The sequence below is a fragment of the Tupaia chinensis genome, unplaced genomic scaffold (assembly GCF_000334495.1).
Source record: "Tupaia chinensis unplaced genomic scaffold, TupChi_1.0 Scaffold000424_1, whole genome shotgun sequence".
Taxonomy (NCBI): Eukaryota; Metazoa; Chordata; class Mammalia; order Scandentia; family Tupaiidae; genus Tupaia; species Tupaia belangeri.
Genome location: NW_006159929.1, coordinates 699060 through 714968, shown reverse-complemented (window position 1 = coordinate 714968; position 15909 = coordinate 699060). Strand labels below are relative to the sequence as shown.

The 15909-nt window shown below is 41.0% G+C and overlaps 1 protein-coding gene across 6 annotated transcripts in view; it reads left to right on the top strand.

Moving 5' to 3' along the window:
* The window catches only part of KCNMA1 (potassium calcium-activated channel subfamily M alpha 1), an 818234-nt gene that overhangs the window by 774027 nt on the left and 28298 nt on the right, over positions 1-15909 (top strand). For 4 of the 6 annotated variants that reach the window (XM_006154895.3, XM_027774361.1, XM_027774360.1 and 1 more), the window contains exons 23-25: positions 7469-7582; positions 8385-8465; positions 12600-12730. In XM_006154895.3, coding sequence (XP_006154957.1) covers positions 7469-7582; positions 8385-8465; positions 12600-12730 — 326 coding nt within the window. The remainder of the gene's footprint in view (positions 1-7468; positions 7583-8384; positions 8466-12599; positions 12731-15909) is intronic. The other 2 variants (XM_027774363.1, XM_027774362.1) reach the window with 1 other exon arrangement.

The window sequence follows — 15909 nt, the reverse complement described above, 5'->3', positions numbered from 1 at the left end:
TCCCCCCCCCCCCCGACCCCCTACCAAACACTGTGGAATGAATTCTCATGCAGAGAAGGGAAGAGATTCAGAAATCAAGGATCCTGGTTTTGCCACTAACTGGTTCCATGAGCTTGCTTTTGCTTAGGTCAGACCCAAAACTCAAAGAACTTCTATACTCGGGGCCTCAGTTTCTCCATCATGTAAAATGAAGGGATCTGTTAGAGGATTTCCCAACCTCTTCTACTTCTGATAGAGTGATTGATACAGAGGCAAAAGAGACCAGAACGTGTGGGTTAGGTTTCATAGAATGGCCTATTTAAGTGGTTTCTAAACTCCGTCCTTATGCTCAGGGCAGGCGATGGTTACCATCTCCAGTTTCTATACCAAGCACATAACCACACAGTAAAAAATTGGCAGGGGAGGCCCACCTCCATTTCCTAGCTCGACATTGACCTCGGCACGCTGTTCGGGACTACTGGTACCTTGGCTCCTGAGTGGAAACTGGGCAGTTGGAGTAGCCCTCTGGCAGTGTCAGGAGAAGCTAATGCTTTGGTAAATAATTGTTTTTTATTGAGTAAACAGGGTCAGCTGCCTGGCCTTCCTGACTCTGGACTCCAACGTTGTAGGAAGCTACTGAAAGCTACTGTGAGAAAATAGGTACAAGGTTAAATCGAGGTTTTTTTTTTTTTTTTTTTCCCCCCTTTGGCCAGATTTTTCTTCCAGTCTTCCAAAAATCCATTTCCCAAATCAACCCTGTGTGCACAGACATCCCCCCTACAAGTTAGAAAGCAATTGTGCTTCTCTACACAGAATTTTCTTCACTTCAGCTGCTGAAGAATTTGTTGGAATACATACTGCAGAAATGGCTGCTGTGGCTATTACTGTAGTTGCTCAGGGGAGCTATTCAGATGCTTCATTTATTGGAGCTTAATAGATTAAAAGTCCAAATTGAGTCTCATGATATAAGCCTAATCAAGTTCTAATCTGCATAATTTTCCCATAAGCAGCAATGGGAAATTTGGATAATTTATGTTTCAGCAGTTGCCAATCATGTGTTAAATAGCATTGTTGCATTTACTTATCAAAATATTTTTATTGATCTTCACTTCATCTGACATTTGGCTTTGGGATTTTTTTTTCCCCTGGCATTAACAGGAAATTTAATTCATCTCATAGATGATGTAATATGAGATGTTTCTCTTGATTTTAACATGTCTTTATAGATCATTTTTAACGGTGATCTTTCCCTTTTACAACTTCATATTGAATACCTGTCTCAGCAAACCTAGATGACTCGGCCTAATTTATTTCCCTAGTTTAACGTAGCATATGGATTTCTAACCATCATTTATATGCACACAATAAAAGATAATTTGGCCCGCTATTTGAACCAATTCCTTTATGTTAAATCTATGGGGGTGGGGGAAGCACTTACTTTCATTTCTCCATCTATTCCAGGGGAGGTGATTGATAAGAATTTCCATCTCCCTCTCTCCCTAGAAAGGCTTGGGGATTTAACGAGAGAAGATTTAGAAAGTACTTTGTGTTCCCCCTATGGAAAAGTACTGTAAAAGGCATTTATTATATGTACTGAGTTGTGCATGCTGCCATACCAAAGCAAGTTAAGCATAACTGCAATGGGTCCCAGTTGTTATCTGCTATTGTTTAAAAGTGAAAACAATAAAAAAGTAAGACTGGCTCGGGTCTCAAACTTGCCTGCCAGCTCTGGTACCTGAGGAGAAGAAGCCATCACACAGGGAGGGGTACAGCAGGGCATGTGGTTGTCCAGGGACTCTGAAGTCACACTGCCTGGCTGTGGCCCCAGGTCAGCCCCTTAGCAGCTCAGAATACTGAGCAGGTTACTGGACTGCTCCTTGTTTTTCTCTTCCACAAAACAGAAATAGTAATAGTCCCTAATCTCTTAGGGTTTTGGGGCCAACAGGTGGCTTGGTTGAGGCACTGAACCCACATGACCAACCACAGTTAGAGTCCCAGACCTGGAGGCTTGCTTTCTCATTTTCCTTTTTTTCTGGTCAAATTAAATGATAGTAATAAATAAATACATACATAAATAAAATTAAGTAAATAATTAAAAATAAAAACCCCTCTTAGGGTTTTTATGAAGAGTAAGGAAGGCAGCCCATGAACAAACCCTTAGCACAGTGTGGTACATAATAAGAAGCAACATGCTTGGTGACTTAGAGAAGGTTCTAGAGCTTGTTTGTCTGGTTTCAAATCTGAGATCTGCGGGACCAGCAGTTAACGTAATGGCTATATTGCTGGACTCCCATGTAGTCGACCGCGGTTTGCGTCCCGGACCCAGTGGCTTAAAACTCAGGCCGGGCGCATGTGCATGTGTGCCCAAGATCCCGAGAGGAGAATGGAGGAGAAGTGATTGTGGCATGGCCATCCCCCCGGGAGGTGATTTCTCACTTTCTGTTTCTCTGTCTATCTCTGTCTGTCTTGTGAGTGCACACATGCACCCTATAGCAAAAAACCTCTCCAAAAAAAAAAAAAAAAATCTGAGATCTGATGATTCCTAGATGTGTGCTCTTGGCAAGTTGCTTACCTTCTCTGTGCTTCAGCCTCCTCATCTATAAAAAGTGATATCTACACCAGTGGTTATGATTCAAGAACTGAATTTTGGGCATAGTAAGTACTCAGTAAATGTTGACTATTCATTTATTTTTTTTTTCTAGGAGGTTCTATTTGAGCTCCCTCTGCTTTTCCTTATTCTCAGTTATGTTCATCAGTCTGGATTAAACCTTCTTGTCTTGGCTTTGAGTTCCCTAAGGGCTACAGCATTGAGCCTTTCCTGTTGCCTGATTTACTTAGGTCTGCATTTCCCTGGAACTTTTTTCCAGCTTTCCCTCTGGTAGCTCTTGTTGGAGCCATAGCCTTTCTTTGCTTGAAACCACATGGAACCTCTTAGATGCTGCATACATGTGCATGCATGTGTACAGTAGGCATCGAATTAATTACAAAATGAATAAAAGAAAACTTTGATGATCTTCTTGTTTTTCCCATGTCTTCTCTCCTTGTACTTCTTAGGAAAAAGCAAAGTGTTTGTGTTAAACTTTTTAGTTTTAAGCCACCATAACTGAAATGCTGTTTTTCTTACATGAAGACTGGTCACCATATCTAAAGAAAATCTCAGCTATCTTGTATCTGGACTCCTCTTTCCTTAGCTATTTTTGGCAGAATTTTAATCACAAGACTGATCTGATTGTTTCTATCAAAATATATCTATAGTGCTCATTGTCTTCTCACCAGTTTTCCAGCATTTTCTCTAAGTGGAAATTCTTTTTCAGAAATCTACAAATGCCTCCTCAGTTCCTTATCTATAGGGATAAAGAGCATGTATGTATCCATGAATATTTATTGTGTACCTAGAAAAATAATAATATAGGTAGCCAGCATTTTTGAGTACTTGCTTCAAACAAGGCATTGTACTAAATGTCTTGAAAACTGTATTTCATTTTATCTTTACAACTGCCCTGTTTTGGAGAAACTTCTGGTTTAAATGAGAAGCAACAGGCTTGGAGAGAGGCTGTGTGGTGCTTATAGTTACGGGGCATATAAATGAATGAGCCAGAACATTGGTCCAGGTGTGTAAGCCTCATACAAACAACAACAACAAAACAAAACAAATAATGAAAGGTGATCACATCTGCCACAGAAGTTTGGAATTTAATGAGGAGGGGCCTCCAGTTTAGGGAGATCAGGTGGCCTTTGGGAGTAATGTTTAGCACAGAAGTTGCCCACTGAGACCGTGCTCAGCAAGAATAATGAGACTCAGCTAAAGAATTAGAATCCCTTCTTGGGCTGGAGATGGTTTAAACTTGAATCTTTTCCTGATTGAGGACTTCCTCCTTTCTTGAAGGCTGATATTATTTTCTTTTTAATTTGCCAAAGGGCACATGTATTTGCCAGAATGGGGAGAGTGAGAGAAAGTGACAAGTATCCTCCCTCATTCATGCACAAGCACCCAGTGTGATTTTTCAGTCCCCTGAATCCAGGAGACAAACTGCACAGTCAGCCGCATGGGATCAAGCTGCCTTAACCACCACACCACCTGCTGGCCTGAATGATGATATTTTTAGTTATCGCTTCTGGCAAAATAAGTGGTTGTTTCTAAAATTAACTGTCCAAGTGTTAGTATAACTCATCGAGGGACCGTTTCCCAGTTTTGCTTTTCTCTACCATGGATCCCTAGAGTATATTCCATGTGCCAGTGCTTTCACATGCACAACTAGACTGGCACTTTATGTAGAGACTTAAAGAGCAACCAAAGATGTATGTGTCCATGGCTGCAAACAATAGTGGGGTAGGGGCAAGACCATTAGAGACCTGGACACAGTTTAGACCTGCCCCATTATCAACTGCAGCTATAATGAATGGATCTGATGCCATCCCGTGTCATCAGACCAGTTTGCCTCACCCCTTTCAATGGAAGGTGCCTGGATTTCTCTTTACTTCAAGGTCATTCAGGGAATATGGGGCAGCACTGCCATTTCAGATCATATTAGGACCCTCTAAGAAAAAAAAAAAAACACAGCAAAACAAAAATGATATTAATGAATTCTGTTCATCTTTTAAGACAACTGTAGAAAACAAAAAAAGAATAAATCTATTTTTGTTGCCTTTTGCTTTAAAAAATATGCAATTAGAAAAGTGGCAAAATAAATAGAAGCTTTATCATTGCTGAAGTTTTTTTTTGCCAATGCAAACACCCTGTTCTCGGGGTCATGCACAGGGGAGCGTCAGACCTTCAATGGAGAGATGTTTTTGGATACCACCATAGTTTGTCAGTTGTAGATGCTAATGGAACCAGGCTTGGTGACTGAAGGAGAAAATGGAATATGAAAGCAAAATGAAAGAGGACTATGAAGCAAGCATGTCATTTCTAAATGAAGGTTTCATGCAAAGGAATTGAGTCTTTTCACAGCTGAAAATGGAATCTTTAAATAAGATAAAATAAAAGGATGCATTGGCTTGTTGCAGGTTCTGTAATGAAATACAGTTTTCCTAATACTGTGTGACCTGCATTTCTCCCTGCTTTATGGGTGCTATTCCTTGACGTACAAACCCGTATTTTCTCAAGTCAGCATTTGATGATGGATGTCAAAATACAGGCCATGTATTATGCATATAGCATTACCGATTTAAGGTGTTTACTTGTCAAGTTGAAGAAATTCAAAAACGTCACATCCACTGAATCTGCACAGCTGTCACTTGCAGTTTTTCATGCTTTTGAATGAAACTTCTGATGAAAACAGTTTAGTTTTCCCCTTCACTATTCTAAGGGAAGAAAACAGCTAGCATTTAAAATGCGTGTTCTTGGTTATGTGGTTGGCTGAAAAACACACATTCAAAAGCTTAGAAAGATGGACCTTGCAATATCATAATAAAATGACTTACCTTGTTCATAGAATGTTAATATAAAAAATAAAAATAAGTGTCATCAGGGAATGGATATTAAGTAAAACTTTTTCTTTCTGAAAGTATGGCACTCAGTGATACGAAATGTATACACAGGAGAGCAAAAATAAAACCTTTTATTAGATATTCCTGGCATTCCATGCATTATGCACCTCCAAAACAACAGGCAATTATTGAGCTCCTGTCATTTCATTCCTGAATCATACACAGCCCATGTGCCAGATTCAACCTAGTCTTGTCACATTACTGGGGAGTGAGTCAGGAACTGGTCATATAATTTGAAGGTTTGTCCTTGGACACTTAGCAACTTTGTACCCCTAAGTCCCAAATTCATTGATAAATCCATGTAGCAGCACACCATGAGCAAAGAAGAGAAACCAAAGTGAATGTGAACACCTGCATGTCCTCTGAGGTAGGGAGCAATTAGGCCTTGCCGCCAACGTGGAGGTGACGGTATCATTCCCCATATGCTTATCTTGGAAAACCCAATTTATACCAAATGGGTATATGCAATGAAGTTTCCTGTGCTTACGAGTCTCTATACATATTCCTTGAAGAGGCAATCATTCAGCCTAGATGGGATAATTTCTCATTTTTACCACATTTCAAGTTATGGTTGGTCCAAGCTCATCCCAATATGTACTTGGGACTTGGCCTGACACACAAAAAAGCCTGCACTGCAATTGTAAACCAAGCAAGCTGCTTTCCAATTTTATGGTACCCACATCTGACTTATGACGTCTGCGTTGGGCACACTGGGAAGGTCAAGGGGTAGCATCCTAAGTAGATGGTGTACACATCCATCAAGAGGACTTTAGCTGCAAGTAAAGAAAATGCCTTAGTTTGGCTTAGACAAAAAGAAGAAAATGTATGTATTATTGTATGTATTATTATATTGTATTTACATGTATAAATATAAATATATATTATATGCAATGTACAGAGAAATATTCATATAGAGCATGGGTATAGGTATGCATATATACATTGGGTCATTGGGAAAGTCATGATGCATTTTTGCATAGAAAAACAGAAAAATACGTCATGAAATACAGGTGTAAAATCTGAACATTAAGAAATTCTGAGGCAGGATGATTCCAGCACTGGTTACTGCAGGAACTCAGGGGAAGTTCTTTCATTTGATTCAGCCAATATTATTTAGTTAGTTTTGTCCTCAGCTGGTGTCTATCTTGGTTACAAGATGGCTGCTACAGTTTTAAGCACTACAGGCACATAAAACAATGTCCAGTAGATTAAAGAGAATATTTTCCTATATATTTCTTTTCAAGAGTAAGGAAACACTTCCCCAAATCCCTCATATTTTCTCCCACATCTCATTGGTTGGAACTATATCAAAACTCATTTACTGCCAGGAGGATAAGCCATCAACTGGGTTAAGATAACAGTTAGGATAGGTCAGGCTATGCTGTGGTAACAACAAACAAATGAATCTTAGTGGTTTAAAGCAGCACAGCTTTATTTTCACTCATACAGAATGCTTTGTGGGTCTGGGCAACTGTCCAGGACTGCTGTCCAGCCTTCATCTCCACAGTAACCTGTGTCCCTGCAGTTGCTATGGCCTAAGAGAGTGGCGGCAAATCAAATACTTGTGCCAGAAGTGATATGCATTGCTTTGTTCACTTCCAAGGGCCAGAGCATTTTATCTTCCACAATGCCATATATAACTTCAAGGGGGCACAGAGGTAAATCCTTCTGTGTGCCTGGAAGAACAGGGGAACCTAAATCTGTGAGCAGGACAAATAATTGGTTATAGAGCCTGGATTTTTAGAGAACTATCAATATGAGTTAGAATTATTTGTAATAGTCTTCTATTTTGTCAAAAAACAAACAAACAAACAAAAAACAAACCCAAAACCAAAAAACAAACAAACAAAACTCAAGAGAGTTTATTCTGAGAGCTCCAATTGTTGACCTGTAAGTAATACATAAACTATGTTTGGAGTTTATAGATGCACACTTTGCTTTCATTATATACAAATTTTCCACGTCTCTGATTTCTCCTCCTCTATTTCCTTCCTACTAGGATTCACACCTCCAGGAATGGACAGATCCTCTCCAGATAACAGCCCAGTACATGGGATATTACGCCAGCCATCTATCACGACTGGGGTCAATATCCCCATCATCACTGAACTTGGTAGGAATCGGTGTCATCTTGGGGAGGGATAGTGTTTGTCTTCTCTTCTAGACCATGCAGGGTATGAGGAGGTAGACTGGATTCTTAGCCCTTCCAGCCTACTAGTCTCTAGCGGGATTTGTTTTGGAAGTGGTTAGAGAGGGGTATGGGTAGAAATATGCCATATTACCCAAAGGGAAAACTGATCTATCTTTCCTCTGAGATGAATAGACAGTTTCCCACATGCTGGTCAGTGTTTTCAAAAGAGCATGAGATGATGCTTTTGAGATTGGGGCATACATTTGGAAAGGGGGAGGGAAGGAGGAAAGCTTTAGTCCATGGATTGTTACCAAAGATTTTCACTGAATGCACCTTTTATCAGCATTCTAATTTGGACAGCTCCTGTAACGGACTCCTCTGTCGATATGCAAACCCTCAAGTCTAAGCCAAACCCATTTTGAGAATTGGGTGGATGCACTGGGCTAATGTATAGTAACTCCACATTTAACCTATCCTAGTTGGACCTCTCAACCAAAGGCCATTTTTAGTGACAGCCACCCTGGTCCAAAAAATAATAGAGTTTCAAGGACCATGACCACTGGCCAATGGAATCACCTTCTACCTTGGTCTCAGTACCCCTTGCTACCATGGATGAGTTTGTGTAATTCCCAAATGGCCTGTTACCCCAAAGAGAAATACAAACTACCAATGGTCCCGGGTCCCTTTACTTTAGAATGTTTCCTCTGTTATTCCCTCACTCTTTTCTTTTTCTGTACTTTCCTCCACTCCCTTTCCCCAACCCTTTAATGCCGTATCCAATTAGCTAAACCAGGCAAGTTGCCTTTGGTATCAGTCAATCAGGAAAAAAACAGTGGGACGCACATTCTAATGATAACTGAACTGGGTAAGAAGCACTGTTTTCCTTCACATCAGTATCTCTTTTTGTTCTGCTGTTGGTGTTTCCAACGATCATCAGCTTGTTTTTTATTTCACTGGCTGTAACAGAAAGGCTACCCCATGGCACTGCTTTGAATGCATTTTATTTGTGGCTCTGGTTGGAATCGACTGTCTTGTTCTGGCCTTTCTTAATGATTTTTTTCCCCACACAGCATCAGTAAACCTTTGATCACACCCATCTGACCTGGCAGTTGTTTCCAAAGCATCTTTGCTCTAATTCATTTTCTTTGGCCTGAGCCTTTTTTTTTTTTTTCCACGCGTGCCCTGCTCTCCTGCCTTCTCCCTTACATTCCTCTTCCAACACACTGTCAATTTGACTGACACTTCTTCACAGCCCTCAGAGGAAAGTCAAAGAAGAAATATAAAAATTTTAAGATAAGAAACCTAAGATGGTGCTTTCCCTCCAGCTGTTTATTTTCTTTTATTCTGACTTTATTTGCCTTTTCTTCCTATGTGCCCCTTTCTCAGAAGCCTGGTTTTGAAGTCATAAAAGCAGTTTGTTCCTAGGGGATCCTCCTTACTCAGAAGGGTGTAGAGAATGAGGTTGGGAGCCAGTGAGACATAGCCCTGCACATTGACCCAACTCCCTGGCCCAGGAGCCTTCACAGAGATTCACAGTGGATTCATCTGGAAGATAAAGGCCTTCAGTCCTGATGCCATTTGTCAGGCCCTTCCACGGTTCCCCACCATTTGGTTACTAACTCCATGAAGGGCAACCATCAGCAGCAGGTCCCAGAACCGGGGATTGATCTTCTAAATAGAGACAGCGAAAGTGATGCTCCAGAGTGGAGTAGATACGGAGGTGCAGAGCATCTGCCTTCAGATGACTCACAAATGAAACGAACATTCCATTTTCTTGGCCCCAAAATATATTTCAAAATAAGAGAGCAGGCTTTTAACACAGTAATCTTGAGTGTGAGATGTCTAGAAGCTAAGGAATAAATTGTGCACCTTTCAGGACTGCATTATTGTAGACGCGGCTATTTATCAGGACAAATTCACTCAGGTCAGGGAGTCTCACACTATTTTCTGCTTCTAACTACAGTAGAGGTGTCTTTTTCATGGTTAGTGTAGTTGGCTAAAAGCCTAGGTTTCTGGAATGCTCTTCTCAGAACCATAGGACTGAGGAGATGTAGGCAGCTCATGTGGCCCAAACCTCTTGTAATATCCATCCAAATGTCTTCATCCCAGAAACCCACAGCATTTCAGGATCATCACCACCAGAAATTCTTTTTCTATTCAGAGTTTACCTGTCTCTGACTAACTAGGATATCTTGATTTGTCATTAGTAAAGAAAAAAGAAAAGGCTTGATGCCCTAAATCTGAGGCAATGATTCAGGTATTTGATCAGCAAAATTAACTCTCCTGACACCATTGTCTCTCCCCAGATCTTCTGTGTTCAGACCTGCCATGTGCTCACACCATCCTTCCCCTCTGTCTTGAGCCCTATTTCTCTAGGAGTCTTACCCCCATCCTCTGACCACTTTGCCTCCCACATCTCCACAAATATTCCTATCCATCCATGTGTTCTGAGATGTGTTCCATGTTACACCAGGATAGTAATAATGCCTTTTTAAAGATACAGAGTATACTGAGGTCAAGAAATTTTTTAGAATTGTGTAGGTTATGTTCCAGACTTCATCTATTTGTAGACTCCCAGTGGATGTTAGTGTGGTTAAAGTTCCAAGAAGTTTCATAAGAAACAACTAGGGGGACCAGCAGATGGCTCAGTGGTTATATTACTGGACTCCCACGTAGTTGACCATGGTTCAGGTCCAGGACCCAGTGGGTTAAAACTCATCCTGGGCACGTGTGCGCATAACATCCTGAGAGGAGAATGGAGGAGAAGGGATTGTGACATGGCCATCCCCTCTGAAGGGGGTGGTTTCTCGCTTTCTGTCTCTCTGTGTCTCTTTGGTGAGTGCACATGCCCTATAACAAAAATCTATCTCTTAAAAAAAAAGAAAGAAAAGACACAACTAGTTAAAGCTGTTTGACTTGGCTGCTGTTTCCTAGTTGTTTTCATTACATGCATTTTGGAGTTATGTGGGTATCTCTTAGCAGAGGCTTTGGGTAACACTGGTTGCTCTCTTGACACTAGGTATTGCTAGTATAACATGCAGGAATTTCACTGAACTCCAGCTCATTCTTGGAGTTTTTCTAGTGACCCAAATTTTTAGCTTGCTGAAAATCTGGGATCATCTCTCCATGCTTGGAGCCACTTGGCTTCCATGTCTATTACCAGCCTTTCTCATCCGCTTGAAGAGAGGTGACAGACGCTGCTCCCTAGGGAGTGTCAATGCACACACCATCATTGGCTATTACAAGTAACTAAACCACACTTTTCTGCACCTGGTGTCCAGTTTACGTTGCGGATTCAAAAGGTAGAAAGGCTAGACTTGGTCCACAACATGCTTTGGAACCAATGGAGGAAGGTGAGGAAAAGCCACCACTCGAAAGGCCCCTGAGCAAGATCGTAATGTTGCCTGAAGAGGCAGGGGGAAGCTGGATGTTTTCATCATGCAATGAGGTGACAGACACTGAATGTCACAGGGGCAATCATGATGGCAGCTCACACTCATCAAGTACACACAGCATGATCTCGGTGCTGGGCCAAGCTCACCAGGCAAATTTCATATAAGTCTCCTGACAACTTTATACAAGAGCTGCTACAATTTTTCCACTTAACAGAAAGAGAAACTAAGGTGTAGAATGATAAAGTGCTTTGCCCAGAGAAGTTGGTGACAGAGCCTGGACTCAAAACCCCTCATCAGAACCTGAATTTTGGACTTTTACACCCTGCATTTCAAATGCTGCTGAGACAACATGGACCGAGAAGTGATCAATTTTGGAAGAATAGAGCAAAGATTTCTTCCCATTAGAACCTTTCTCCAGGGAAACAAGATGATGTCATTTAAAAATAATTCCATGCCTAGTCTTTTATGGTGGTATCATTTATTCTGTCTCACACCCTAAACAAACAAAACTCAAGAAAAGGAAAACAAGTTATCAGGAAAGTTACTTAAAAAATTAAAGCAATAACTCTAGGAAATAGAGAATTAGCTGCTGATACATTTAGAAAGGAATCAGAGAAAGGAAATCTCATCTGTTCTCTTCCTAAAAGCACAGTAATTATTCCAGAAGTTACCAGTCTCCTCTCCCCCCATACACTTTCCCCCTTGCTCTGCAAAACTGATCATTTCTGAAGCCAAGATGGGAATGGAAATTAATTTGTCATTTAATTTTTAATAAGTTAAAGACATCTGAGTGACACAACTAATCAGTCTGCACGTACGTGCAGGAGGAGTCCTTGAGGAATCCTCAGATGGAAATGAAATACAGCATCTAGTGCTGCATCTGCTCGTGGAGAGGCACATGAAAGATTGAGCTGTTTAGAAGGGAATAGGGAGAAGGTGGATGTCCAGTGCAACTCAGAATGCAGAGCAAGTCTTTGTCAGCAAGCAGCAGGAGACAGCCAAGGATCTGTTCCACCTGGGGTTTCTCTGTATTAAACAGAGCCTGTTGGATGTGGGCCTCAATTCAGGACTGGGGACACCGAGTACTACCCAGGTTGATCGATCCCAGGGCAGGCTGTGGGTCATGTCTGAAGGTGAATTCCTTGCTATTTGCCTTTGCTGTGCTACCAATCCATTGCTCTTTATTTTGAATAAGTTGCTTTCTTTCCTTTATGGCTAAACTCACCATCCCAGCATGGCTACCCATCACTGAAATATGTCCATCTCTCAAAGGACTTGGCTACCAAAAAACGCTCCAGGGTGTTTTTCGGTCATGATCTAAAACTGTACCAAAAGACTGGCCAGCACTGTGTCTTAGTTCTCAGCAGTCTGCCACAGAGCAAGCCTGCTGCCCTCGTTCCCTGGGTCTCGGAAGTTTAAACAATCACATAGGAGCAGTCCGTTGAGTACAACTGGCCCCCACACCAAAGATCCATTTACAGCTTTTCCCATGTTTTTGTTTCCTTTTCAGTGACATCAGTATTTCTAAACCAGTGCCTGGTCTCCCTGGCTTTGTTGCTTCTTTGTCATTTTCAGAGCTAATTCTTATTTTACGCTTTTTCTAGTGAATGATACTAATGTTCAGTTTTTGGACCAAGACGATGACGATGACCCCGACACAGAACTGTACCTCACGCAGCCCTTTGCGTGTGGGACAGCATTTGCCGTCAGCGTCCTGGACTCGCTCATGAGTGCGGTGAGTCATCAGGCTCCCTCCTCCCTACTTAGCGGGTGGAGAATGTGCCAAGGAGCACTTCAAACTTAGAGACACTGAGCAGAGCTGGAGTACAATGTCAGAAGGCGTGTAGTCTAGAAGGGGACACTGACATTAACTGAACTTTCACTCAAGTAAGCATTTGGTTGTAAATTCCTCGAACTACAAGGAAGGTGAAGAAGGCTACGAGTAAATATCACTAAGCACTTGAGCTGGTCTTGGGGATCAGAGAGAGAGTCTGCAAGGAAATCATTTCTATTTTATGCTAAGTCCTGAGCCATAAAGAAAGGAGATTTTGTAGGGAGGAGTGTTCCCTGAAGAAAAAAGGAGAGCAAATGCATAGACCTGTTGGCAAGGCGACTTGATGTCCCTAGGAAGGTAAAGAAAACCTGTGAAGCAAAGTCACAGTCAGAAATGGCAAGAGAGGAGGGGGAAAATTGGAATTGCTAGACCTCAAAACCTAGGGTCATAGTCATGATCTTTTTCTTGTAAGTGATGAGATGATACTGGGGGAGAGGGGGGTATTTAAGTTGAAGAATGATGTAATCAGGTTCAAATTCTTAGAGGATTGTCTTGGCTGATATGTGGAAGATGATGTAGAGGGGCGAGATGGTACAGGAGATCAGGGTGAGAGGCGGTCCTAGCTCGGACTAGGACAGAGCTCGAACACATGGAGGGAGGTAGATTGATTTGAGTGTTTTTTTGTCAGTATAATAAATAGGACTTTGGAATAAGGTGACCGTGAGCAGATGGAGAGCACAGTGTGTCAAGGGAGACTCCAAGGTCACTGCCTGTCTCTGAGACAGAAGTCCTTGGGAGAGACCAGCCATAAGGGCAAGCTCCAGTCCATCCTCTGCTACATGAAGGAATAGAGAGACCAAGAGAGGAGGGTGGGTTGACTGAGTGATCAAAATCAGCTTTGGTTTCTTTTATAATGTGAGGTACACCAAATAATCAAGGCATTTCTTTTCTCTCCTTTGAGATGAAAAACAAGTAACAATTTAAAAACAAAACAAAACAAAACAAAACTAGATTCCAACTTATTGGTGCCATCTTTTACTGCAAGAAGACAAAAACAGACATTTAGAATGGATCATAATCTGAGTGTTGTAAAGCGTTCCCACTGAGGGTCTTTATTTACTATATAGAAAGGCTCTTTTTTTGGAGTTCTCAAATTCACCATTTGTGAAAATGCAGACATAGGCTGGATAAAAACTGACCTTTGGAGAATCCATGAAAAGGAATTTTACTGAACACATTAAAACCATAAACAGAACTCAGAGAGTTTTTATACACATACATTTCTTAAAGTGCTTAAGAAGGTTATTCTCTTGAATGTGTTAAACAACCGATATGCTAATTATGCATTACTCTCATCTATTCATTAAAACTAATCCCAGAAGGACCTATATTTGAGGAAAGAAAAAACATAAAGCTTTTTAAGACTAATTTAGGTTCTTCTATATTCCTGAACGTGGTCCAACCAGAAGCATATCTTAGTTAAAAATCAGAATTATGGATTTAAAAATAATTATAGAACAACATTCCTCTGAAGAAAGGTTGGCTGGGCTTCCTGCCTTGCCATTGCTTTCCAAGCCAACAAAGACATAAAAGCTCTGGAGAAGGCACTTGAGGCTTTCCAGGACTTGTGACTTCTCTGATGGACTAATGACACTGAACTAACCTTTTTACCTGCTAAGTGATTGTGGGCTTAGTTTGGGCAGCTGCCTTGAGCAAGCTAGAAGGAATGACAGAAGCTGCGGGATGTGCTCACTGGAGCCCCATAGTCTCTGCATTAGGCTTCGGCTTCTCAAATCCAGTTTCAAGTGGAGTTTTGTAATTTATCTCTTTAGAAATTTCATTTTAATTAGATTTCAGAAACCAGTTCTCAGTAAGAGATCATTAAACCCATTTACAGTCAATTTTTTTCAGAACTACATATATTTATTCTCTTAACATTTTTAAAAATCCAAATTTATAAAACTGTTTGTGTTTCTACATATCAGACAGGACCAGCTACTTAATTGGCAAGGCCACTTTTTTTTTAAAAAATGAATTATTAAGAATTTCAAAATGGGACAGCAGAGTGTTAAACCTAGCAAGAGATCCTTCCTGGCATAGATCCTGTGCAGCTACATAGACTGAACCCCATGAAATGAGCCCCAGCTCCAAGGAATAAAATTGGTTTAACCATTAGAAAACCTCACCTTTACACAGCCAGAGGGCCACATGATGATCTTGGGTTTAAGGTGGGGCAAACCTTGATTTGAATTGTCCAACTGTCTGTCTATAACATCACTAAGAAATCAGTTACTGGAAACTCAGATGAGAAATCGAAATGTACTGGTTTGAAAAAATTCTGAAAGCCATCTCCAGTGGCTTCCAAATGCAAATGCAGACTGAAATGTTTGGAAGAATGTGGCTCCAGCATGTGTGGATGTAGCAGTTCAGAAGCACCATTTCTTCAGCATTCTAGCCAAGGAAAACGGTGGGTCAGGAATCTAGCTCTTTGTCACTATATATGATCAGCAGCATTATTTGTTTGAGGGCCCCAGAGCTGTGAAAGAGACTTTTAGCTGCATTATCTGATGTAGTTTATTTTTTTTTTTTGACAACAATGGGAATAAACCTGGTTTAGTGTTAAAGTAAGACATTTTTAAGTGACTCACTGATAGGGACTTATTCAATCATTAATCAAAATGCCTACTGAATTGTTCCAGACCTTCTTTTATTGTCTAGTTTGAACAAATTCCATAGTTAAGTCATGAATTAGGTATGATTCAACAAACCAAAGTGGATCTAGACCTTTGGATAAAATGTTACCTGTGAGGCATTCCACCCCAACCCTAATTTGTGAAAGAGTACATTAGTCAAGCACTAAGGCAGAGGCTAGGCAGAACTAAAAGGTTTGGCAGGAATATAAATTGGGAAAGTGCGACTCCTCTGAACAGCAGGAGCCAGAGGTAAGCTTCCAGCTCAGGGATTCGCTTACAAGCAACATCACAATATCCACATACAAATCTCTTTGGATGTCGGTGATCTCCTTTTTCCAGCACTCCTCCCAAAATTGCCATTTAATCATGTGTCTAAACATTCCCTGAATATTGTCCTTCTTAACTCAACTCCTGCTGCTCACTGCTTCATTTGTTAAAAAAAACAAT